Consider the following 24,046-nt stretch of genomic DNA (forward strand, 5'->3'; position numbering starts at 1 on the left):
TTCGTTGAGGTGCGCGGGCTTCTCGATGTGGTGGCTTCTCTTGCTGTGGAGCACGGGCTCTAGGCGCGTGGGCTTCAGTAGTTGTGGCTCGCGGGCTCTAGAGCACAGGCTCAGTAGCTGTGGCGCACGGGCTTAGTTGCTCGGCGGCATGTGGGATCTCCCCAGACAAGGGCTCGAACCTGTGTCCCCTGCATTAACAGGCGGATTCTTAGTCACTGCGCCACTAGGGAAGTCCCCTCAGTGGTGCCTCTTGATGAAGATTTTCTTTGGATACGCTCTTTGCAGTCATCTTCGACCTCCAGCCAGGAGGAGAAGTCATTCCACGCCGAGGAGTTGGCTGCTGGGGGGATCCCCATCGAGCGGGCCGTCTCCTCTGAGGGCTCCCGGCCCTCTGTGGAGCTCGCCTTCCAGCCCTCGCAGCCCCTGAGCAAGTCAAGCTCATCGCCTGAACTACAGACCCTGCAGGACATCCTTGGGGACCCTGGGGACAAGGCTGATGTTGGCCGGCTGAGCCCTGAGGCCAAGGCCCGGTCACAGTCAGGGATCCTGGACAGGGAAGGTGCTGCCTGGTCAGCCCCAGGCGAAGAGAGCCAGGGCCAGGGTTCCACCCAGCCTGAGGGTCCCTTGCCTTCCAGCTGTCCCCGCTCCCCCAGTGGGCTGCGGCCTCGAGGCTACACTATCTCTGATTCGGCCCCGTCACGCAGGGGCAAGAGGGTGGAGAGGGACACCTTCAAGAGCAGAGCTGGGACCTCCAATACCGAGAAGGTGCCGGGTATCAACCCCAGGTGAGCCTTGCTCTCCTGGTGGGAGTGCCTGGATGCTCCCTGTGGGGACGTGGTGCCTGAGGGGCCCAGGGCAGAGCAGGCTGGGGTACAGGTCTGCACATCCTCTGCCCCGTGGCTGGTCGGAGCCACAGGAGAGGGTAGCTCCTTGGGTGATGAGGCTCGGGCCCTGCTGCTCTCCACATGGGCTGTGACCGTATTGGCTGTGACCCTGGCCCTGGGTGTGTAGCTCCAAGCCCAGCCCCCATCATCTCTCTTCCCCTGCAGCTTTGTGTTCCTGCAGCTCTACCACTCACCTTTCTTTGGTGATGAGTCCAACAAACCAATCCTTTTGCCCAATGAGGTAGGCGGGCCCTCTCTCCCCTTAGGGTCCCCCTGGAGCCTGGCTGGGGGTGCACAGTGGGATGATGCCCCAGGGCTGGGCAGTGGGGGCTATAGCCCAGGCTCGTGGAGGGCTACGGCCTCAGGTCCCCACGGCAGCCTGCGGTAACCTGCCTGCGTGAGGAGAGGCCTCTCCTGGACAGGCATTGGGCTGGGGCTGGCTGGGCAGGGCTGGTGGTAGGGGACAGCCTCTGCCCTGGGCTCAGGCAGGGCTCTGTGGCTACAGTCTTTTGAGCGGTCAGTGCAGCTCCTTGACCAGATCCCATCGTATGACACACACAAGATCGCCGTCCTGTACGTGGGAGAAGGCCAGGTGAGGCTGCCAGGCTGGCAGGGGCCAGCCTACATGCTGGGCAGAGCCGGGCGGCCACCCCACCGGGGGTGGGGGTGGGGGTCTGGGCCCTTGTCCTCCGCAGAGCTTGGTCACTGCAGGGCCGCTGTAGTGTCAGGTGCCCATTGAGCTCTGTGCCAGGGACCCAGGAGTGAGAGTGACAGGTAGTGTGTGAGCACGTGGTGCACGGAGTGGCGAGGACCAAGGAGGAGGAGGAGGTGGCGGGTCCAGGGAGCCTGCGCAGGTGTGAGCGGCACACTTTTCATGTCGCTGACCCGAGGGAGGTGACATGGAGTGCAGACGTGGAAGAAGTGAGGGAGGCGAGTGTGCATGCAGGTGGGGGCGGCATAGTGTGCTCCAGGGCCGGCGCAGAGGGGAGGGGTGCCGGGCGGGGTGTGGGCGGTGGGGGCAGGAAGCAGTGGGGCTGTGGCGGGAACTCGGACAGCACCCAGTGAGACGGGAGGGCCTTAGGTGGTTCCGAGCGAAGGGTTCAAGTTGACTCGACCTGAGTCTCAAAAGCACCCTCCGGCTGAGGCTGAGAACCGGCAGAGGTGGGGCAGTGGGCGGAGTGAGAGGCAGGTTGGAGGAGCCGGGGGACAGAGGGGTGCAGAGGGCTCTGGGTGTGTTCTGAAGCTGAGCTGGCCCAGTTTAGTGGCAGGCTAGTTACGAGAGAGTGGGGGAGCGGGGTGACACAGCTGGGCAACGACGAGAATGAAGCTGCCTCGCCCTGAATGAAGCTGCCTCGCCCTGAGTCGGGTCGATGGCAGAAGTGGGGCTGTCTGCCCAGACACACCAGTCACCCCGCCCCTGGGTCCCCAGCAGCAACAAGCCCTTGGGGTCCTGAGAGCCAGGGAGGGGCGGCATGTGGTTGGGGGGTGGCCTGGGAGCAGGTGCCACCATGCCCCGTTTGTCTCCCTGCAGAGCAACAGTGAGCTCGCCATCCTGTCCAATGAGCACGGCTCCTACAGGTACACGGAGTTCCTGACGGGGCTGGGCAAGCTCATCGAGCTCAAGGACTGCCAGCCGGACAAGGTGTACCTGGGTGGCCTGGACGTGTGTGGCGAGGACGGCCAGTTCACCTACTGCTGGCATGACGACATCATGCAAGGTGTGTGCCCTCCCGCGCCTTCTCCTCCCAGCTCCTGCGGGCCCTCAGGAGCCTCCGGAGAAACCTAGCCCTCCTCTCAGGGGCACTGAGGGCTGTACCCACTGCCACCTGTCCTGGCCCCCAGCCTCAGCCTGAGGAGCCCTCACTGGCACCCTGCCTGGGTTGGCGCCACCCCGCTCAGCTCCGCTCCGCCCCGCCCCGCCCCGCAGCCGTCTTCCACATCGCCACCCTGATGCCCACCAAGGACGTGGACAAGCACCGCTGTGACAAGAAGCGCCACCTGGGCAACGACTTCGTGTCCATTGTCTACAACGACTCTGGCGAGGACTTCAAGCTCGGCACCATCAAAGTGAGCAAGGGGCCCTCGGGGCAGGTGGGCGTGGATCTGGGCCTCAGGCCCCCAGGATGGAAGCCGCATCTCTCTGGGGAAGTGCCCCCTGCTCTGTGTTGAGCAGAGATAGCGAGCTCCGCTGGGTCAGCGTTGGTGACATCACGACCCTCTTGTGCACCCCCCTGAGGTGGCGGGCCCCCACCTGGGCCGTGTCCTCTTCTGTGATGAGGAGAACACCCATTGGTTTCCTCTTGGAGCCGTGCGCTGCTGTGGGTTTTTTTGCGGCTGTGCTTGGCGGGTGCGTGGCAGGTGGTGGGTATGCAGCGTTTGCTTGTAACAGCCCTGAGCCCTGTCCCCCAGTCCGTCCCTCATGTCGTCGCACAGCGGTTGGGCTGGGCCTGGTATCACCCCCTTTCCTAGAGGAGGTTGCTGGGGCTCGAGGTCCCGCAGGGAGGAGGCAGGCTCAGTGCCGGTGGCTTGTCACAGGGTGGCCACGTGTGGACGAGCTGCAAGGCCGAGTGGGCAGGTGCCTGGCGCAGCCCAGGGTCTGAGGTGGCAGTGCTCAGGGGCGTTGGGATTTATTCTGAGTGCATTGAGCAGCCTTGGAGGAGGTCACTGAACACAGACCCCCTGGGGCTTGGGGCAGAGACTCTGGTAGAGGCAGGAGTGTCTGGGGAGGCCGAAGTGGGCCTCTTGCGTTGTAGAGCTGTGGTGGGGGGGGGCGGGGGGAGGGCGACGGTGCCTGCACACACACACACACGTGGATGGGAGGAAACCTCAGAGGGGCCTGAGGTGTGGGTGCTCCGTGTGCCATCCTGGGCGGCCCAGGAACTTGCAGAGCTCCACATGCTGCTCTCAGCCGACAGTGAGGCAGGTGTCCGCTGGGCAGCACAGAAGCCCTGGGCAGTGTGGAGGGATTGGGAGCTGTGTGCCCGTCTGGCTTATGCAGGCTGTAGGTGAGGCAGTAGAGGGGTGACAGGGTGGTGGCCCCCAGGCCAGGTGAGGAGGAAGTGTGGGTGTGCAGGTGGCGGCTACACGTGCTGAGTTAGCGAGCGTCTAACCAATGAGCCCGCTGCCCTCCTGGGCTAAGTGTGGGGTGGCAGAAAGTGGCCCTCGGTGCTGGGGTGACCCCTGCTCTTGTCCGGGCAGGGCCAGTTCAACTTTGTCCATGTGATCATCACCCCCCTGGACTATGAGTGCAACCTGGTGTCGCTGCGGTGCAGGAAAGGTGAGGCACGGGGCCAGGTGGGGAGGCACCCGGGGCTCTGAGCCCCACGTGAGTGCCGTGTCTCCCCAGACATGGAGGGCCTCGTGGACACCAGCGTGGCCAAGATCGTGTCCGACCGAAACCTGCCGTTCGTGGCCCGTCAGATGGCCCTGCATGCAAATGTGAGCAGAGGTGGCCCCCGGGAGGTGGGTGGGACAGGCCCACAGGTGCCACCTGTGCAGGGCTCACTGTTCCGCCCTCCCCGCCCCAGATGGCTTCGCAGGTGCACCACAGCCGCTCCAACCCCACCGACACCTATCCCTCCAAGTGGATTGCCAGGCTCCGCCACATCAAGCGGCTCCGCCACCGGGTAGGGAGGCTGGGCCGTGGGCATGCTGGGCATTGGGGGTGGGGGCGCTCCCTCAGAGACGTGACGGCCGACTGGGGGTGCTGGTATCCAGCCTGGGGAGCATGCGCCGCCCCTTCTGGACTTGCTGCCGAAGCTCCCTCTCCCTCAGATCCGTGAGGAAGCCCACTACTCAAACGCCAGCCTGCCCCTGATGCAGACTCACCCTCCCGGCCACGCCAAGGCCCCCGCGCAGGCCCCAGCTGAGCCCACGCCCACCTATGAGACAGGCCAGCGGAAGCGCCTCGTCTCCTCCGTGGATGACTTCACTGAGTTCGTGTGAGGCTGCACGGGGGCTGGTGCCCGGTCCCATTGGGGCTTCTCTGAGATGCTGAGCACGTGCCTGGGCTCCCCCAGTTGTCACCTGAGCAGCCATGCTGCCGGACTCTCCCTGCCCCCGTGAGGCACACTGGGTGGTATTTATTTGTGCAAATAAAGTGCTGGTGTGGCCCAGGCCTGTGTGCTTGGACACAGACAGACACTGGCGTGGACACAGACACTGGAACGGTCAGTCAACTCATTTATTTGACTTCGTCTGTTGGGTGGGGTGGGATCAAGGCTGTAGCTTTGGCCACGCCCACTGGAGTGGGGAGGGGGCCTGTCAGGCTGCTGTTGGGGCCTTGCCCTCAGGAAAGCCTCACCATGTGCACTGTCATGCTCGCCTCCCCTGGCCCGGGGGCCAGCCCCCGGGGAGAGATCTTTCCCCCTACCCACCCTAGGGCCCTGCGCCATGCACTGGTGCTGCACCTCACCCAGACCCACCAGCAGGCCTGGGCAGGGGAGGAGAATAAGGCCATGGTGGTGACAAGAATGGCCTGGGGTGGTTGCGCCCGTCCAACCGCCCTCTCTGCCCAGCACCTGCCCAAGGCCAGACTTGGAGCCAAGAAGTGGCTGTTGCTTCCCCAGCTGTGTGGGCAGGTGTCTGGGGAGGGAGGCCAGCTCTGCAGTCCCAGCTCCCCATTAAGGTGGGTGACAGTGGGCACAGGCTGTTTCAGCCACCAGGCCCCTTGGCCCTATTGAAAAATAAAGCGACGTACAAAAATATATACATTTTAACCCCACATAAATTACTGACAGACAATAGACACGCAGTGGCAGCTGGAGGTGAATGCACTCAGCAGGGGGACAGAGGAGGTAATAATTTAGGGGGGAGGATGACAGGAGGTGCAGGTTCCATCCCCCATAGCCTGGATCCTTAGCAAGGGGGAGATGTCTGCCCAGGAGGTGGGGCCGGGCACAGCCCGCTGTACCTGAGGACTTGGGAAATAAATTAGCATCTCAGAGGCCGGGCACTCAGTCCAATACTGTTGTGTCCTCCCACAGGGAACTGGGGAGGGGACCCTGGGTCCTAGCTGGCCACGCGGCCTCTTTAAAGTGCTGAAGCCCACAGAGAGACACAGACAAGTGCTGCCTGCTCTCTGGGGGACCTGCGTGCAGCTGTTCTGCCTGGCCTGAAACCTCGAGGGTGGCAGAAGGTAATAATACTGAGCGGTGTCTGCTCTGGCTCTGAGGGGCCAGAGTGAAGCCACAGGCCCACCCCAGAGAAGAGGCATGAGCCCAGATCCCCTGGGGCTAAGTGCTGCTGGGGTGGATCTTGTTCTTGGCCCGCAGGGATGCCCTGCTGGGGCCTGTAGCCAAGCCAACGCCTCCACTGACCCGGACAAGGCGGCTAGGCAGGACTGGCCTCGGGCCTGGGGAGGGGCTAGGGGGAGGTGAGGCCGTGGGCCCGCTGCTCCTGTGGCCATGCAGGCTCTGCAGCCGCTGCTCCAGCTGGTAGACATCCTCCGTGGCCTGGTTGAGTCGGTCAAACTGGGCGAGTAGGGCCTCAAACACGGCTTGGAGACGGGAGGGCTCAGGCTCGGGCTCCCCTCGGGGCCCCGGCCGGCCCAAGCCCACGCTCAGCCCATCCAGCTGGCTGGAGGAGGTGGAGGGGCGGGAGGCGTCAGAGCCTCCGCTGGGTGGGGGCACATCCGGAGAAGACTTGGAGCCCCTGGATGAGCGGGAGGGCAGGGGCTCCATCCCTTCAAAGCGGACTTTGTGGCGGAACTGGGGGCGGCACAGGGGCTCGGTCAGTCCGGCTGCGCCCTGGGCTCAGCTGGGCCCAGGGTGCGTCCCTCTCCCCCCCACTGGGCCGTACCCACCTCCTTGACTTTGCTGAAGCCCATCCAGAGGCGCAGCCGGCGCAAGAACAGTTCCACCATCTCGTAGTCCTGCGGCTCCCAAGCTGGGCGGTACAGCTCCCCACGCAAAGCGTGGTACCGCCACCGCAGGAGGACTGCTCCCAGCCTCAGGGCACCCCACAGCCGCAGGGCCCAGAGCCCCGTGCACAGCACAGGGGACAGGCGCCAGGACTCCGCAGGGCACAGGGCAGGACCCCCAGCCCCGGGGCACAGCACCAGGAGGGCCCGGGCGACGCTCCGAAGTGAGTCCACGCAGGAGGAGACCAACTGTGGGGAAGGTGGCATGAGTGAGGCGCGGCCTGGGCTAAGCCACCCTCTCCGAGGGCCCCACTGGCACCTACCAGGACAGCCAATTGCGCATAGGCCACGGCGAGCACCACCAGGCCTAAGGCCGCCCCCACGAGCTCTGGCAGGGCCCGGCACAGCGTCTTGCCGAAAACCGACCACTGGCGCACAAAGCGCAGCTGCTGGGCAGCCTGTGGACAGAAGGCGTCAGCCGACCGACCCCGCCAACGCCGGCCCGCCCCGGCCCACCGGCCCAACCCTCACCTTGACCAAAAGCAGGAAGAGCAGCGAGGCGGTCAGGCCTCGGGCCACGGCGCTCAGCTGTGCCACCTGCTCGAAGCTGGTAAAGCGGCGCGGGCGGCCGCGCAGGAAGCGGGTCCACTGGCGATCAGCGGCGCCCAGCTGGGCCAGGCGCACCAGCGCTGCGGCCGCCGTCAGCGCCACCAGCAGCCACCGCGCCCAGGTCCCAGGCCGCGTGGCGCGCGCACGCCCCTCCCTGCGCCAGGCGCGCACCTCAGCCGCGGAGAAGTACACAGCGAACAGCAACAGGCTCACCTGTGGGGGCGGGGCCGGGGCGGGGTCAGGGCCGGGGCGGGGCCATCGGGGGCCGGGGCGGGGCGGGGCCTACCGAGGTAAGCAGCGGCAGCGAAAGGCCGGCACTAAGGCGCCGCAGCGCGAACGGGCGGACGCTGAGCGCCGCTACGGCGTGTCCGGCCGCCGGGAACTCCAGGCGCAGCGTAACGGCGGCGTGCAGCCCCACCGCCGGGCTGTAGTGCGTGAGCTCCACGAACACTGCACGGCTCCTGCGCGGAGGGCCCGGAGTCAGACGGGGTGGGAAGGAAGGGGCCGCGCCAGGAGAAGCCGATGCGCTCGCAGAAGAGGCTTGGGGGCAGGTGTTGAGGGGAGGGTGAGGCGTGCACCGGGGAGGCCACGGGGCTGCAGGCGGGCTCGCTGGGCTCCTTCAGGGGATGATCGGAAGCAGCGAAGCTGGGCGTGGGAGTGAGCCGGACCGCAGATGTGACCAATGTGCACAGTGGGCGGGGGTCGGGAGGGAGCTGAGGGCAGGGCGCCCACCTGTTGTCGATCCAGTTGTGCAGCTGCAGGAAGCCCAGCTGCGCGCGGCTCTCTTCCAGGCTGGGCCCCAGCTCCTGCACGTAGCCCCCGCTGTCATACACGGCGCAGGAGCCCCAGTACCAGACGCTGCCAGGGAGGAGGACAGTGTCAGAGCCGGCACCATGCAGAACCTGGGAGTGGGCTGGAACGAGGGGCTCCTCTGGAGAACTCCCCCTGCCCCCTGGGCACCCTAACCTGCCCTCCGTGCTCACCCCAGCAGGTCCGGCGCCGAGTAGGCCCACATCTCAGAGCCATTGTGGGCAGCACTCCCCCAGCCAATGCCGTAGTCGCTGGTGCTGAAGCCACCTGAGGCTGCTAAGCACATAGGGGCCCCTGAGCCAGGCGGGTCCGGGCAGAGTGCTGAAAGCAGAGGGCTGGGGAATGAGCCCGGCCAAACCAGGAGCACTGACTGTTCACCAGCCTCCTAGGCTGAGCTCTATGGGATCTCACCGAACCCTCCCAGCAACCCAGAAGATAGATGTCACTGTCTCACCTACACATCGAGAAACTGAGGCAGGGAGATCACCCAGCTAAGGGAGTTGGAACCAGACCCTGGCCAAAGGCTTCTCTTTGGAAAAAAGGAAGGGTAAGTGCCAGGGTGCCCCTCCCCAGCTCACCTTCCTGTAGCCGCACCTGCCGCAGTCGTGGGGGCCCCAGCTCTGGTCTGGACGGGTTCCCGTGGATGTAGGGGAGCAGCACGTGGGACATCCACGGCCAGAACTCATCAGACCTGACCACACCAGACAGAGTCACATGCTCCATCCTTCAGCTTCCGGTGCCCACCAGGGGTCAGAGGCCCAGACAGCATTGCTACTGCAGCCCCGGCCCAGCCAGGGGGAGGCGACCAGTGCTACCCCAGGGGACGAGGCACAACCTGGTTCCTCAGCCTGGGCTTCCTGACACTCAGGAGCCAATAACACTATATAGTGGGGCCGTCCTGGGCACGTAGGGTGTTGAGCAGTATCTGTGGTCTCTACCCATTGTCAGCAACACCCACTCCAGTTCTGACAACCAAAAATGTATTGAGGTACTTCCCAATATCCCCTACGGGCTGGGTTGGACCAAGGGCGGGATCAAGGTGGACCCTGGTCAGCATCAGCACCACCCTGGCCGAGAAGACAGACCTGTGCCTGCATATCGGGGCGTCCATACCGGGTGATGGCCAGGAAGGCCTGGCTGTCCAGCTCCTGCTTGATGGCACTCTGCAGGCGGTAGGCATGGTCGTGGCACGAGGTGTCCCCATAGTTGGCCAGCAGCGTCACCAGCAGGAAGAACATGTATACCAGAAGGCCCTGGGGGGCAGGGATGACCCGGAGTCAGCCGAACCCAGCCTGCCCCCACCCCACCCGTGACAGAGCAGGGCTTCCAGACGCTGGGCAGCAAAGTGCCCACAGCCAGGGGGCCTTGTGCTGAGAGCCAGGCCTGGGGGCAGACATGGTCCGTGAAGGCCAAGGAGCAGCACCAGGGCCCAGTGAGGCCAGGAAGGAGCAGGCATTTGAGTTGGGCAGGAGGATGGGCCAAGAGGTGATGGGAGGGAGTTGGGGCGGGGGCTGCAGAGCCCTATACCACCTGCTAAAGGGCATTTGGTGGTCAGAAAGAGGGTGCAGATGAGGTTTTTGAGAAAGGCAGGACCTCCTGGAAGATGCTGCCCTGGCCAGGAGGCCAGAGAGGGAGGGCAGGCGCTGGCTGCGTGGCCTGAGCTCACCCTCAGCATCCCGTGCAGCCTCTTGACCTTTCGGGCTTCCTCCTTTGCCAGGAAGAGCGCAAAGCCATGGGGTGGCCGCACGCGGGGCACACGCTCGCTCACGGGCGTCACGGCCGGGCTTTCCACCAGGGTATCATCCTCATCAGGGTGCAGCCGCTTGGCCACCAGCGAGAAATACAGAGCTTCCAGCAGGACCTGGACCAGGGCTGGCATCAGAGGGGCCCGTGGGTGCCAGAGGCTGGCAGCCTGGCCCCCCTGCATCCCACTTACCTTGAGTGGCTCCCAGAAGAGGAACGAAGCCAGGAAGCTGGAACTGCTTGAGAGGAGCCACATGACAGACACACTGGAGGGGAAGCCAGCGCCGACCCACCCTGACACCCCCACGGCCACGGCCACCAGGAGCAGGCTGAGCCCGTGGGCCAGGGGCGCACACCAGGCCGGCAGCAGTCGCTTCCGCAGACCCTCCACCAGCCCTGGGGAGGCAGACACAGACAGGTCACCAGCAGCGCAGAGGAAGGGGTGGGGAGGGCCAACCTGGGGACTCGGGAGCGCACCTGTCCTGGACAGCTCTGCCGGCTGGGGCTGCTCCCACGTCAGGCTCGAGCTGGGCAGCCCCCTCTCCCCTGGCAGCATCAGCGTCTGATTCCTCTCACCAGGGGCGCTGCACCTGAGGCACAGGCAGAGGGGAGCAGCCAGCAATCACCTGTCGGCCCACACGCCGCCCAAGGCACGGCCAGCCCACCTCTCTGGGCCCGTGCATTCCCTTCTCCTGGTCCGTGCAGAGAGAGGACACTGCCCCAAGCCAGGTGGAGATGGTGCTGGAGGCCAGAACACCACTGGTCACTCTGGGGAGGGGCCAGGTCACCTCCTCTGGGACCCGGTCCTCGCCTCACATCACTGTGACCTGTTGCCCCTCCATCCTGTCACCGCTCCAGCAGCCATCGCCCCCCACGGCGCCACCATCCGGCCTCCAGCCTCGTCCCCCAGCCTGATCTCTGTGCCAGCAAACCAGGCCTCCCTGCACGCGAAACCCAAGACCGGCTTCTGGACAAGGAAACATACATGTGTCTTTCACGTGCCGAGCTGCCTGTCTCTCCCGGCGCCGCCCGACCTGACCTTCCGGGCTCCAGAGCTGCTACAGAGAGAGGGCAGCTACGGGAGCCGGAGCAGAGAGGAGAAGGGGGAAAAAGAAAAGAGGGAAGCAAGACAGTGACAGCCATGAACTGGGGACAAAGTGCACACACTTAGCGGCAGGTCCGCACAGCTGTACCCTGAAGAGAATGGGCCTCCAGACATGCCTGCCGCTGAGTGGCGGCAAACCTTTCTGGTTTTGTGCGTCTCCCAGGGAATAAAAGGCGTTAACGGCTTCTGGAGGTGGGACAGCACAGAGAGAACAGACATGAATACACAGGACACACTTTTTTCTTGAAATGGACTTTTCTGATTATAAAAGTAGCATAAACTATTTGTAGAAAATAGATTTCCATCATGCAAGGAACAGTAGTGTTAATAGTTATTTCTAGTCCTTTTTCTCTACATGTGTTTATATTTTACATGCAGATAGAAACAGGTCGTATCAGGATCAGTGGTTCAGCTAGCATACACAGAGTTTGACATTTGACTCTAAGCTGCAGGAGAGCAAAGGCTGTGTCTGATTGGGTTCACTGATTCCTTTGGTCACAACCAGCATGACATCCCCTAACTAGATGCCAGGCCCTGCTCTACACACTGAGAGACGAGAGCACAGTCCGTGTGCATGTCATGTGCACATGCTGGTGGGGGAAGCAGACAGAAAGCATAAGCGAAGCAGGGGAGGACATGGAGACAGAGGCCTGTTTCTGCCCTGCACGAGCACGCGCCCACGTTCCCGTGCCTTTTACATTATTTACACGGGGCAGGAAGGAAGGCTCTGATCAGGAAGCATCTAAGAGGAGACCTGAAGGAAGTAGAACGTGAGGCTCCTGTCTTGGGAAGAACCCTCCAGGCAGAGGGAGCAGCAAATATAAAAGATGAGGACAGAAGAGCAAGGGAAGCCATAGCCAAAGGAAGTGGGCGACGGAGGTGGCAGGAGAGGGACAGGGAGGGGGTGGGGCCAGAGCAAGTGTGGTTGGGGGAGCATCGTGAGGACTGTGCCCAGTTGCAGCAGGCCACCTGCTGGATGGCCCCAGTGATGCTTTCCTCCTAACCAAGAGGATACTGTGGAAATGATCGTGTGTGAATAAGGGGCTGGGCCACAAAGGACACTATGGCTTCCACCTCGTTCTCCTGGATCACTCACTTTGGTCGCCATGTTGTGAGGATGCTCAAGCAGCCTAGTGCTGAGGTCCAAATGGGGAAGAGCTGAGGCCTCCCACCAACAGCCCGTACCAATGTGCCCCCCTCCCCACCCCAGGAGGGCAGTGGCAGAGTCTGCTGCAGGGAGAAGGAAGGTGAGCTGTAAGGGAGGAACAGGACTCTGCTGAGTCAGCCCCAGAATGGTCCAGGCAGAGGATGATGTTTGGATGGAAGGTGCAAGGGCAAGTGGAGAGAAGGTCAGATTCCAAATCTGGAAAGTAGCAGACAGAATCTGTTAAAGGCTCGTGTGAGGAAGTACTTGAAAAGAGAGGAGTCGAGAATGAATCCAAGAGTTTTCTCTTGGTCAGTCCAAGAGTGCACCTGCCCTTTCCTGAGACATCTCGTGTTGCTGTGTGAGTCTGTGCTGCCCTGGACACTCATGCGGAGAAGTTGCTTACTGGCAGGTGGATGTCTGGACCTGGGTGTCAGGGAGGGCTCTGGGCTGGAGGTGGTGGGGTGGTCAGCTGCTAATTACTACCAGGGCTTCCTCATAGCATAGGTTTCCAAATTGATTGGCAATTCCTTCATTAAAATTCCATCATGGCATGGTTATCTGTCTTCGTTAAATAAATTGAGAAGCTTTACCTTTTTCTCTGTGTTCTGGGAGAGTTCGTATATCTCAGTAATTTTTGGTTGCTTGAAAATTAGAAGAGTTAAAAGGAATGGAAATATGGATATTAAAATAGATACAGATGAGAAAAGAGGTATGAGGTAATTCTATGTGAATCTTTGTTACTAAATTGGAAAGCAGCCAAGAAGTTGAGAAATTCTTAAAAACATAAAACTAGGGGGGCTTCCCTGATGGCGCAGTGGTTGAGAGTCTGCCTGCCAATGCAGGGGACACGGGTTCGAGCCCTGGTCTGGGAAGATCCCACATGCCGCGGAGCAACTGGGCCCGTGAGCCACAATTACTGAGCCTGCGCATCTGGAGCCTGTGCTCCGCAACAAGAGAGGCCGCGATAGTGAGAGGCCCGTGCACCGCGATGAAGAGTGGCCCCCGCTTGCCACAACTAGAGAAAGCCCTCGCACAGAAACGAAGACCCAACACAGCCATAAATAAATTAATTAATTAAACAAATTAATTAATTAATTAATTAAAACAAAACATAAAACTGAAGGGAATTCCCTGGCGGTCCAGTGGTTAGGACTCGGCACTTTCACTGCCAGGGCCCAGGTTCAATCCCTGGTCAGAGAACTAAGATCCCACAAGCCGCACCGTGCGGCCAAAAGAAAAGAAAAGAGAAGAAAAACCATGAAATTGAAATAGTGTCGAAAGGAGAAACATTAGCTATTTAAAAGCCTGCAACGACCCCGCATCACGGCAGGTCCTGCCAGCCTCACACTGGTGGCCTTTTGTTACTCAAACATCCCTCCCTCCTGCCACCCTAAAGGGAACACCAGCTGGACCCTGGTGACCCCACGAGGTCTTTCAACAGATGAGGGACTCTGAGGCCTAACAACTTCGCCCCAGCCCCACAATAGCTGGACAGCACAAGGGCAGGCCCAGCCAGGGAGCAGGGTTACTGGCTGGGCTCCCTGCTGCCCCCCACCCCCAGGAGCTGGGCACTCACAGGCCAGCGAGCAGGTCCGTTTCTCCTTGAGTGTCCTGGGTGGGGGCCAGGCTGCCAGCCCCTTCAGCCAGTATCTGCCGGATCAGGTCTTCATCTGGAGGGAGCAAAATGTGTCAGCCCTGGAGCCTTCCTGGGGGGAGCTGGGGGACACCACCCTCCTCACCCCTGCTCACCCACCTGAAGCTGAGAAGTATTTGGCAGGTGAGGAGGGGCTGACCAGGGAGAGACTGTCATCCTCTGGGCCCAGCATGCGGCCCATCCGGCCCCGGGCCAACCGCTGCAGGGTGCTGCCCATGACGGACGGGTCACTCAGCAAGTCTGGCCAACTGAGGGTGCCTTCGCTGGATGGCCAGCACACCAGGCTGCAGGCGACAGGTCAGCAAGGGGAGCCCGGGGGACACATCTGCACACACACCCAACCCAAGTCCCGTCACACGTGGACACGTGGGGCTGCTGAGCAAACACTCCCGGGACAGTGCCACGACACACGGACGAGGATATGTGACGCAGCACATGAGAGGCGCAGCTGACCTACAGGAGAGACGGCTCACGTTTTCTCTAGGGACCCCCACCTTTTAGAATCCTCCACAAATAAGTCGTGTTTCATTTGTCCAGCAAAGGCCTGTTGAGAAGCACAGAGGAAACCTGATTCCAGGCTGCCCAGAACACAACCCCATCCGGGCAGGCCCTGGGGAGCCCGCACCTCAGCACCGAGTCCCGGGAAGGCAAGTACGGAGCTGTCCAGCACAGATGAGTCCAGGCAGCTGTCCATGTCCAGTGCCTGCGGCCCTGCTGGTGTGGGGCTCGGGCCCCCGGCCACCTGCAGGAGAGGCAGGCGGTCAGTGGGAGGCAGCTTGGGCCCCTGCTGTGGGGAGGCATGCTTGCTCCTGGCAGGCAGAATCTAGAGCAGTGCTGTCCTGGAGAATGTTCTAGATGCACACATTCTACACCTACACTGTCCATCACAGGAACCACTCGCCACGTGCCAATACAGAATACCTGAAGTGTGGCTGGTGTAATGGAGAAACTGAAGTTTTAATTTTATCTAATTTTAATCAACTTAAATATAAACAGCCAGGGACTTCCCTGGTGGCGCAGTGGTTAAGAATCCACCTGCCAATGCAGGGGACACGGGTTCGAGCCCTGAGCCGGGAAGATCCCACATGCTATGGAGCAGCTAAACCCGTGCACCACAACTACTGAGCCTGTGCTCTAGAGCCCGTGAGCCACAACTACTGAGCCCGCGTGCCACAACTACTGAAGCCTGTGCACCTAGAGCCCGTGCTCCGCAACAAGAGAAGCCACTGCAATGAGAAGCCCGTGGACCAAAACGAAGAGTACCCCCACTCGCTGCAACTAGAGAAAGCCTGCGCGCAGCAATGAAGACCCAACGCAGCCAAAAAGAAAAAAAAAAAAAAATATATATATATATAAAAATAAACATACACACACATACATATATATAAAAACAGCCACACACGGGAAATTCCCTGGCGGTCTACTGGTTAGGACTCCGTGCTTCCACTGCAGAGAGCGTGGGTTCGATCCCTATTTGGGGAACTAAGATCCTGCATGCCCCGTGGCGTGGCCAAAAATTTTAAAAAAACAAAAAACAACCCCCCTGCCCCCCCAAAAAAACCCAGCCACATACAGCTAAGGATGTTCATTCTGGGTTCCTGGGGGAAATGCCACTTGTCATGGTGTATGACCCTTTCTTATGAGACGTGGGCATCAGCCGGTTCCCCAGCCAGTCCTGTTTGCTTGAGTGGTGTCAGCAGTGACCCCTGTTCACTCCTGATTCTGACACCCTGCATCTCTCCCCCGGCTCCTGACCCCTCTCTGGCTGCCATACTTAACAGCACAGCCCTCGGCAGGGGCAGCCGTGCCCACGCTCCAGGAGCCCCGCCCACCTTGCTCCGGGACATCCGGAAGAGGAACAGGATGGCCAGGTAGACTGGGTAGACAACCAGGCTGGACACCAGGCCGACGGCGATGATGTCGATGCTCAGTGGGATCAGACTGGACGCGGGCCCCATACTGTGGCAGGAGAGGAGAGACGGGGCCGGCTTGGGGGGTGGGGCAGGAGGGATTGGGGGTTGGGCAGAGGGAGGGCGTGCCGACCCCCACAGCACCCACCTGTAGGTAGCGTCTCCCACGGCACCGTACCACACGGCGTTGGCACCCAGGAAGAGGCAGATGAGGAGGATGCAGCACGTGGCTCGCTGGACACGTGTAAAGCGGCTCCGAGGTGGCCGGTCCCACATGGAGAGCCAGACGTGCTTGTCAAAGAAGCCGCGCTGCAGTTCGGCCACCAGGAGGCGCTGGAACCGCCGCAGGGCCACATCACCTGGGCGGGGACAGGAGGGCTTCAGGAGATCCCAGGGCCAGGCGCCCCACCCCCCCCACCCCCACCCCATGGCCTGCCACCGGGGCAGGGCCTTACTTGCCGCCAGCACCTCCTTCTCCACCAGGCCCCCGTTGGCCTCCGTCTCCACTGACAGCCAGTCGTTGACCAGGAAGAAGGTGCTGCGGGCGTTCTGCAGGTCCCTGACGATGATGTGCTGCAGGAACCAGGCGGGGCTCAGCCCTGCGGAGGGGAGGGGCAGGGCGGTCAGGGCTGGGTGGGCAGCAGAGGGGTGGGGGCGGCAGCAGCGGGGCCCCCAGACCTTTGTTGTCATGCCACACGCGGATCTTCCACACGCTGCCCAGGCTGTGTGGGGTGGCGATCTGGAAGATGTCCAGGCTGTTGCGGTGGAAGGCTCCGTCCCCATCCAGGTGCCGGTGGCCGCTGCGGCTGTCTGCCCCGTACAGCATGATGCCCACATGAGCTGTGGTCCCTGGAGGACGGAGGGACAGGGGGCAGGACTCTGGGTTTGCCGCCCACCAGACACTGACCCCGGGCGAGTCTGCCCTGACAACCTTCCTTCGACAGGCACAGGCAGCCCTCGCCCTGCGGCTCTGATACAAATGGATCTCAGTCGCCTCAAACCGTTAAATGAACGGCCCCCAGTGACGCAATTCAAATGCCAGTTGTGGTGGTACCTTAACTGCAAGTAACAGCATGGAACATGAAGGTGGCTGCCAGCCTTCAGTCCGCTACACAAGAGATGCATGTCCTGATGGGTGACGTCACCTCTCCCAGAGGCTGCTGGTGACCAGTCACCATACACCTCTCAGTCCCCACACGGACCACCAAGTGCACAGCAGCGTTGCCTCCATGTCCCTAGCGATAAACCTACACGACGTTTTATAAAAGTGGGTCATCAACACAGAGGACCAGAAAAAAATTTAAAAACTAAAAATAAAAGAGAGGGACTTCCTTGGTGGCGCAGTGGTTAAGAATCCGCCTGCCAATGCAGGGGACACGGGTTCGAGCCCTGGGCCAGGAAGATCCTACATGTCATGGAGCAACTAAGCCCGTGTAACACAACTACTGAGCCTGAGCTCTAGAGCCTGCAAGCCACAACTACTGAGCCTGCGTGCTGCAACTACTGAAGTCTGCACACCTAGAGCCCGTGCTCCACAAGAGAAGCCACCACAGTGAGAAAGAAGCCCGCGCACCGCAATGAAGAGTAGCCCCCCACTCACCTCAACTAGAGAAAGCCTGCGCAAGCAGCAACGAAGACCCAACGCAGCCAAAAAAAATTAAAAAATAAAAATAAAAGAGAGAACCAGGTAACAAAGACGAAAGCACAGCAAAGAAAAGAAAAATGGTACCAAGGAAGCGAACTTTGCATCAAAGGCAAACACATGACTGAAGAAACAGCCGACCACGGGGCCGCTGCCGCTGCCGCTGCCGCTGCCCCAGGGGCTCTGGAGAGGCCGTCGCTGACAGCAAACTCACCAACATGAGAGCAATGGTTGCGACAAAAAGGATGAAGACGTCACATAGCAATGGATGCCGGCAAAAACTTCACGTGGAAAGAACTCTCAGAGGTACTTCACAGTGAGGAGAGCACGACAAGAGGTCGGCAGCAAAGTGTCCGCTGGCCGAGGCACAAAGATGCCCCCTCAGGTGGCAATTACAGGTGAGAAGGCAAGCGCTGCTCAAACTACTCTTGGTAAGTTTCCCACAAAGAAATAAGGCACTTTAGTTCTCAGCGTCTAACGCTTTATGTTACACTATACTAACTCCACATCATCACGTTTCTTTCCACATTTTTAACCAAGAGTTCAAGAGCTTTTGATGTCTTGAAAACAATCTTTTCACCAGGACGACTTATTACCATTTAATAATCATTTCCCACACCAATCGTCAGGCTGTTCCACCCGGCTGCGCACGTCAGCAGCTGCCCACAGGGACTATGAGCCCACTGCGTGCCCACAGGTCGCTGTGCAGATGAAAGAGCTGCTGCCTGGCACAGCCATGGTGACCCAAACCCCTGCTGGAAGCCACCCCTCTATTACAAGAGTCCCCGTCGGGAAGGCAGCCCCCCTCACCTGAGCCCCGGCCCCAGCCGGTCTTGACCAGGATCTCATACTTGAAGCGGCCCCCCTTCCCGCAGAACGGGATGACGCGGACCCGGCTGACGTCCAGCTGGTCCAGCTTACGCAGGATCACAGCCGTGACCACATAGGTCACCAGGCACACAGTGCACGTCAACAGGACGATGTAGTTCACGCTTGAGGCTGGCTCCTGGGGAGACAGAGCCGTCAGGCCCCAGGGGTGCAGCCCAGCCCTCGCCTGCTCAGGGTGGAGCCGGGGCTCCCCAGCAGTCCAAGGATGCAGCACCACTCACGGGGAAGATGAAGTGGACGTGGCTGGGAGGCACAAAGAGACTGGCACCGAAGGCGGTGAGGTGGCGGGTGAGGCAGACAGCCTGGCTGGGCGAGGTCTCCTCTAGGGGCACGAGGCCCTCCGTCCGCCATGCCATCTCCTTCTCGCTGAAGTACTGGCAGAGGGACGTGTACAGACCCACAGACACCTCCAGTGCTGACCATCGGAAGTGGCTGGTCAGGTTCAGGTAGTAGCTCGTGCCCAGATCTCTGGTCCTGGGAGAATTGGGGGGTGTCATGGCCAGACCTGGCCTGGCCCGCTCCCCAAACCCCACAGGGAGCCCCCGGGCCCTGGCACGTACAGATCCGATCATGTCCACCTGCCCTCAGAGACCAGCCCCACCCCGCCAACAAGTTCCACTGCTCCCAGGTCCAGGGCAGGACGTGCTCACCCCGGGGCGATGAAGAAGGTGTAAGGCCTGTGGTCGTCGCCTGCCAGGACCTCCAGGCTGATCCTCCTGCTGGCGGAGCAGTTGTGCTCGTTGGGCCAGGGCATAGCGTGCAGGTAGGCGGCCAGGTAGGGCTCAGGCTCCTCCGGCAGGTAGTGCTCTGCAGGTGGCATGTGCAGGCTCAGACCCCTGCCCGGGCAGCTCACACACCCCAGGGGACAACCCCGGAAGCCCTCCCCAGCCGCCCTGCTGCCCTCCCGCCAGGCCCCCACGGCCCCATAAAACAGGAGACAGACTTTACCGAAGGCCACAAGTTGGGGGTGCCCGCGAGAAACGCCTGTTCACCTGGCCACCCCACTGCCCCACACAGGCTGGGCCACGGGAGGGAAGAGGAGGCCGCCCACCGAGGGCCCCACCACGCCACGCCACGCACCGTTCAGCACCATGAAAGTAAGCTGCAGGTGAAGCCCGGCCTCAGGGTTGCTGTTCTCGGGGGTGACCACGACACTGACTGAGGCCTGGGGCTGGACGACGGCGGAGCCAGCAAGGATGCGGTGGCCCTGGGCAGCCTGGTCTGAGTTGTTAGGCACCTTCACGGTGATGGCGCGCTCTGAGGCCAGCTGCCCAATGGGGATCTGGGTGCCGGCCTGTGTCTGGAAAGCCATGGACGCCACCTTGGTGGAGACAGTGTAGTTGCTGATGTAGCCAAAGGGGAAGGGGTTGGAGTCGACGAGGAGGATGAGTTGCACCACATCACTGAGGTTGGACAGGGCCCCGCTGAAGGCTGCGGGGATGGAGAAGTGGCAGCCGGGGCCCGAGGCGTCGCCCTGGCACAGCAGACTCAGCGGGTCCGAGCGCTTGCCCTGTGCCACGATCTCTTCACCCGCCAGGGTCAGGGGCTCCTCGTTGAGCACACGAGAGCGCATGAGGATGCCCATGAGGGCCGACGAGAGCTGGTAGGCCCTGGACGCCACCAGTAGCGACGGCGGCTCTGCCCCCAGCTCCGAGGGCTGTGGGCCCTGCACGTCCGAGCTGGCCAGGTGGATGAGGTCACCTACGGATAGGAGAGATTAGGGGGAGAAGTGGGGAGAGGGGTCATGGGGAACGGTCGGGGGGAGAGGTATGGTTAGGGGAGAGGTCTGGTGGGGGGAGAGGTGGCAGAGAGGTTGGGGGAGAGGTTGGGGGGAGAGGTCCGGTGGGGGGCAGAGACTGGAAGGTGGGTAGAGGTGAGGGAGAGGTGGGGGAAGGTCCGGGGAGCAGCAGGCGCCCACACCTGTGATGTTGAGGATGCTGTCGGCGATGGCAGTGGGCGTCCCGGTGCCCGCGGCGGTCTCGGCCTGCAGGATGCGCATCATGCCCTCTAGCTTGTGCAGTGTCTTCTTCAGGCACGAGCGGCACACGAATTCCCAGCTGGACACCTGCAGGGAGCCCATCACCATGTCCAGCCCCACTCCAGCCTGGCTAACCCAGGCCAGGTAGGGGCCACTCAGCAGCAGCTCCCCCCACTTCTGCCCCTCAGCCCAGCTCAGCTCCGCCATGCTCGCTGTGATCTTGGAGCAGCCTCTGTGACGGTGGCCTCCCCACCTCCGTGGAGCCGTTCCAAACCACCTTTCATGTTGCAGCTGGAAAATCCATGCCAAACACGGCTACAACCATGGGCATCTCTGCCAGGAGCCCTTCAGTGGCTCTTCCCCACACACAGGCAGAGTTCAAGGTAACGTGGCCCCACTGGCCACCCCAGCCACACACACAGCCAAGTAAGCCAGGTCGCAGACAGGGCGACCCCCACCCAGAAGACCTTCCCTTCCCTTCTCCTCCACGAGGCCTCGGCAGCAATCCCCTGCCACCCTGAGCACAGTCCCCCCCGCCGTCAAGACAGAGCCCAGCCCAGCCCGGTTGCTGAGTCCTAGGCGAGGGTGGTGGGGTCAGGTGTAACCACAGGCCCACAGGCGAGAGCACAGAACAGCCTCGCCCCTCCCCACACCTGGGCCTTGTGCCCTGGACCCCTGCAGGGTCACCCTGGGGGGCACCTGTGGCTCACGCTGGGACAGCTGAGAACGGGAACGTGGCCACACAGACTTGGCTGGGAAAGGAGCTCTCGGGTCGTCAGGGTTGGGGGCCCAGGGCTGCCGCAGGGCCTGTGTCTCGTCCTACCGTGCACTGGGCCAGGGCGGCCGCAACCTGCTGGATGTCGTCCACGGTGTTGACCCGCAGGGAGACCAGGGTCTCAGTGATGTTCTTGCGTATCTGGGCGCGCAGCTGCCGCCTGGGGTCTGGCTCTGCCGCCATGGCCAGGGCCTGCTCGTACTGCAGGCACAGGGGAGCCGTCAGCAGGAGATGGGCAGCCCTGCCCACAGTGCAGGCCGGCCAAGGGCAGGCATCTCGGCCGCTGCCTAATACCAGTGGCGACTCGAGCCCTGTGTCAAGGGCAAAAGGGGCGTTCCCCAGGACCCCACGTGGGGACTAGGGGCACGAGGAGAGGAGGGGGCAGCCTGGCACTGGGGAGGGCCCCGCAAGTGGGTGCTGCTGGGAGCAGGAGTGGTACCGAGGCCCTGGTCAGGAGAGGGTGTCTGGGCCACCCCCAGCACAGAGGCCAGTGCAGGAGGGGCTCCTCGGCCGCACTGACCTCGTTGAGCACAGCGATAAGGGCTAGCGAATACTCGATGACGTGCTGGGGGTCGGCCTGGCGCAGCAGCCCAGGTAGCGTGCTCTCTGTGAGGCTGTACAGCCAGGGCGTGAGATCTGGGGGGCCGTCAGGGGACTCTCCGGGGGGCTCTGGCAGGGTGATGGCCAGAGACCTGTGGGCAGAGGTTGTGGATGAACAGGTGGCGGGCCCCCCTCCCACCCCCGGCCAGGCCCTGTTCCACGGGCACAGGCTCACCTGTTGAGGGCGACCACGGCGGCACCCAGCTGGTCCTGCACAACCACAGCCAAGCCCACCACAAAGTGGGGCGCAAAGCCGGGCGGCAGCACGGCCCCATAGATGGAGAGGCTGCCCTTGTAGACACAGAACTCCTCGCAGTGGCCCTGGCGACAGCGCCGCAGCAGCAGGGCATACACCAGTGGAGCACCTGCGTCCTCCTCGTCCTGCCAGCCTGTGGGCCCCCAGGGCATCAGCGGGGTCCCCACATGCCCCCCATCACCAGGGCTCCATGGCTGTACTCACCCACACACTCGAAGTGCACCTTGGTGGTGAGGGCGCGCACGGCCTCGAGCGGGAAGAGGCGGCAGGAGCCCCCCAGTGGAGGGCGGTTCGGGGCGAGATGGATGGAGGCACAGCCCTGCTCCTGGCCTGAGCGGCCCAGCACCGTGAGCGTGAATGTGTAGCCCTCGCCGTCCCGCAGCACGCCGCGCCGCACCACCAGCCGCATGCCTGCACTGCCCGTGGACGTGGTTGTCTCGTCCAGCACCAGCGTCTCATTGCTAAAGCTGTGCGCGGCCCAGCGCTGAGGGGGCACCCAGATCGCAGGTGCTCAGGGACGGGTCTCCCCCAGGCCCCCGCACCTTAGGTCCCCACCCGGGGCCCCCTGCTCACCCCGCGCTCGGAGCCCCCGCCGCAGTTGTCACAGCGGCCCTCCAGGTACACGTAGGAGCTGCGGCTCACTGCGTACACCGCCTGCGCCTTGCAGGACACACACTCCAAGGACACAATGGGTACCCGGCCCCTCCGGATCAGCACCTGGAGGCCGGGCAGGATTAGAGAGAGACATGCCCACCCTGGCCAGGAGCCTCCAGATTGGGGCTCTGCTCCTGAGGCCCAGACCCTTGAGTCTGCCCCATGTGGTGGGTGGTAGCGAAACCCATGGAAGAGCAGGGTTCCTGCCCCTGCCATCCTCCCACCTGCAGAAGCTCCTTTCAGGCCCAGCCAACTCCTAAGTCAGCCCAAAGCCCAGGTTCTGTGTGGCCATGAGCTCAGCCCTCACCCAGGATATTTACGTCACTTTGTGACTCCTAGGATTAGCGAGGGGCAGTGGGGGGGAGGATAGGGGGAGGAGGGAATTTAATGAAGCTCAGACCATGATGGGCTTATTTTCTGCAGCACCCCGGGCCGGTCTTGGGCCTGGCACATAGCAGGCACTCGACAGGTGCTCGGCTACAAACGGATAGATGAACAGAGGCATGAAGGTACGGATGGACGAGTGTCCGCGTGGGGACAAGCATAGCTCAGCTCAGCGCGGCCCCGTCTGAGCCTCGCACTGCTCTCTGCACTGGGGGTGGGGCCCACATCAGACAGCCCCAGACGGCCACTCCGGGCAGAAACCTGGCATGGGGGACGGACACCCCATCCCGGGCACCAGCAGGGCCTGATGCACCCGCTCCTGTTACAGCAGCAGGAGTGGTGCCATGGGGCCAAGCATACGTGGTCCTGACCACTTGGCGGCTTAGAGAGGGAGAGAGAGCGTGCTCTACACACAGGCAAGAACAGGCCCTCCCCATTCAGGGAGGGGACACCATGCTCTGGGGAAGGGACGTGTCTCCTCGCTGTTGGCCTTCAGTGCTGCGGAGACAGTAAATTTCTCACAAACCACTAGGGCCTGTGCTGCGCCTCTAAGCTTCATGTGCAGCTATGGCCTTTTTAGAAGAAAGCAATGCCAGATGAGCATCTCATTAAGTAGAATTAGCATCAAGAGTAATAATAACTTAAAAGCAATAGCTTCTAGAAGCACTAAAACAAAAAACCAAAAAACCAAAAAACCAAAAAAAACCTTAAAAATGGGTGCTCGGGGACTTCCCTGGTGGCGCAGTGGTTAAGAATCTGCCTGCCAATGCACGGGACACGGGTTCAGGCCCTGGCCCGGGAAGATCCCACATGCCGCAGAGCAGCTAAGCCCATGCGCCATAACTACTGAGCCTGTGCCCTAGAGCCCGTGAGCCACAACTACTGAGCCCGTGTGCCACAACTACTGAAGCCCATACGTCTAGAGCCCGTGCTCCGCAACAAGAGAAGCCACCACAATAAGAAGCCTGCACACCACAACAAAGAGTAGCTCCCACTCACCGCAACTAGAGAAAGCCCACGCGCAGCAACAAAGACCCAACACAGCCAAAGATAAAAAAAAAAAAAAAAAAAAAAAAAAAATGGGTGCTCAGTACTATGTGCAGGCAGGGGCCCTGTGCACTCAGGCTCTCTGGCAGTCCCCCCTACC

At 61.9% G+C, this 24,046-nt stretch overlaps 2 protein-coding genes across 9 annotated transcripts in view; one reads left to right on the forward strand and one right to left on the reverse strand.

The window, feature by feature from the left end:
* The window catches only part of TSC2 (TSC complex subunit 2), a 38,163-nt gene extending 33,118 nt beyond the window's left edge, over positions 1-5,045 (forward strand). For 4 of the 5 annotated variants that reach the window (XM_068525123.1, XM_068525124.1, XM_068525125.1 and 1 more), the window contains 9 exons: positions 286-785; positions 1,050-1,125; positions 1,390-1,476; positions 2,416-2,602; positions 2,812-2,951; positions 4,083-4,161; positions 4,231-4,322; positions 4,412-4,510; positions 4,659-5,045. In XM_068525123.1, coding sequence (XP_068381224.1) covers positions 286-785; positions 1,050-1,125; positions 1,390-1,476; positions 2,416-2,602; positions 2,812-2,951; positions 4,083-4,161; positions 4,231-4,322; positions 4,412-4,510; positions 4,659-4,829 — 1,431 coding nt within the window. In that variant the 3' untranslated portion in view covers positions 4,830-5,045. The other variant, XM_068525127.1, reaches the window with a different exon arrangement.
* An 8-nt stretch (positions 5,046-5,053) lies between these two features.
* The window catches only part of PKD1 (polycystin 1, transient receptor potential channel interacting), a 47,968-nt gene continuing 28,975 nt past the window's right edge, over positions 5,054-24,046 (reverse strand). The window contains exons 17-46 of one of the 4 annotated variants that reach the window (XM_068525122.1): positions 22,435-22,578; positions 22,066-22,345; positions 21,781-21,994; positions 21,526-21,697; positions 21,054-21,206; positions 20,173-20,317; positions 19,333-19,953; positions 18,903-19,059; positions 18,474-18,726; positions 18,175-18,370; positions 16,401-16,571; positions 16,178-16,321; positions 15,871-16,081; positions 15,645-15,771; positions 14,438-14,554; positions 14,307-14,356; positions 13,912-14,096; positions 13,735-13,828; positions 10,384-10,496; positions 10,100-10,302; positions 9,830-10,024; positions 9,277-9,416; positions 8,742-8,854; positions 8,337-8,484; positions 8,086-8,211; positions 7,640-7,814; positions 7,276-7,566; positions 7,068-7,202; positions 6,688-6,993; positions 5,054-6,592 (exon numbers count right to left, since the gene is read on the reverse strand). In XM_068525122.1, coding sequence (XP_068381223.1) covers positions 6,119-6,592; positions 6,688-6,993; positions 7,068-7,202; positions 7,276-7,566; positions 7,640-7,814; positions 8,086-8,211; positions 8,337-8,484; positions 8,742-8,854; positions 9,277-9,416; positions 9,830-10,024; positions 10,100-10,302; positions 10,384-10,496; positions 13,735-13,828; positions 13,912-14,096; positions 14,307-14,356; positions 14,438-14,554; positions 15,645-15,771; positions 15,871-16,081; positions 16,178-16,321; positions 16,401-16,571; positions 18,175-18,370; positions 18,474-18,726; positions 18,903-19,059; positions 19,333-19,953; positions 20,173-20,317; positions 21,054-21,206; positions 21,526-21,697; positions 21,781-21,994; positions 22,066-22,345; positions 22,435-22,578 — 5,853 coding nt within the window. In that variant the 3' untranslated portion in view covers positions 5,054-6,118. Of the gene's footprint in view, positions 6,593-6,687; positions 6,994-7,067; positions 7,203-7,275; positions 7,567-7,639; positions 7,815-8,085; positions 8,212-8,336; positions 8,485-8,741; positions 8,855-9,276; positions 9,417-9,829; positions 10,025-10,099; positions 10,303-10,383; positions 10,497-13,734; positions 13,829-13,911; positions 14,097-14,306; positions 14,555-15,644; positions 15,772-15,870; positions 16,082-16,177; positions 16,322-16,400; positions 16,572-18,174; positions 18,371-18,473; positions 18,727-18,902; positions 19,060-19,332; positions 19,954-20,172; positions 20,318-21,053; positions 21,207-21,525; positions 21,698-21,780; positions 21,995-22,065; positions 22,346-22,434; positions 22,579-24,046 lie in introns of all 4 variants that reach the window. The other 3 variants (XM_068525121.1, XM_068525120.1, XM_068525119.1) reach the window with 3 other exon arrangements.

This window comes from Eschrichtius robustus, chromosome 16 (genome assembly GCF_028021215.1).
Source record: "Eschrichtius robustus isolate mEscRob2 chromosome 16, mEscRob2.pri, whole genome shotgun sequence".
NCBI classification, from domain to species: Eukaryota; Metazoa; Chordata; class Mammalia; order Artiodactyla; family Eschrichtiidae; genus Eschrichtius; species Eschrichtius robustus.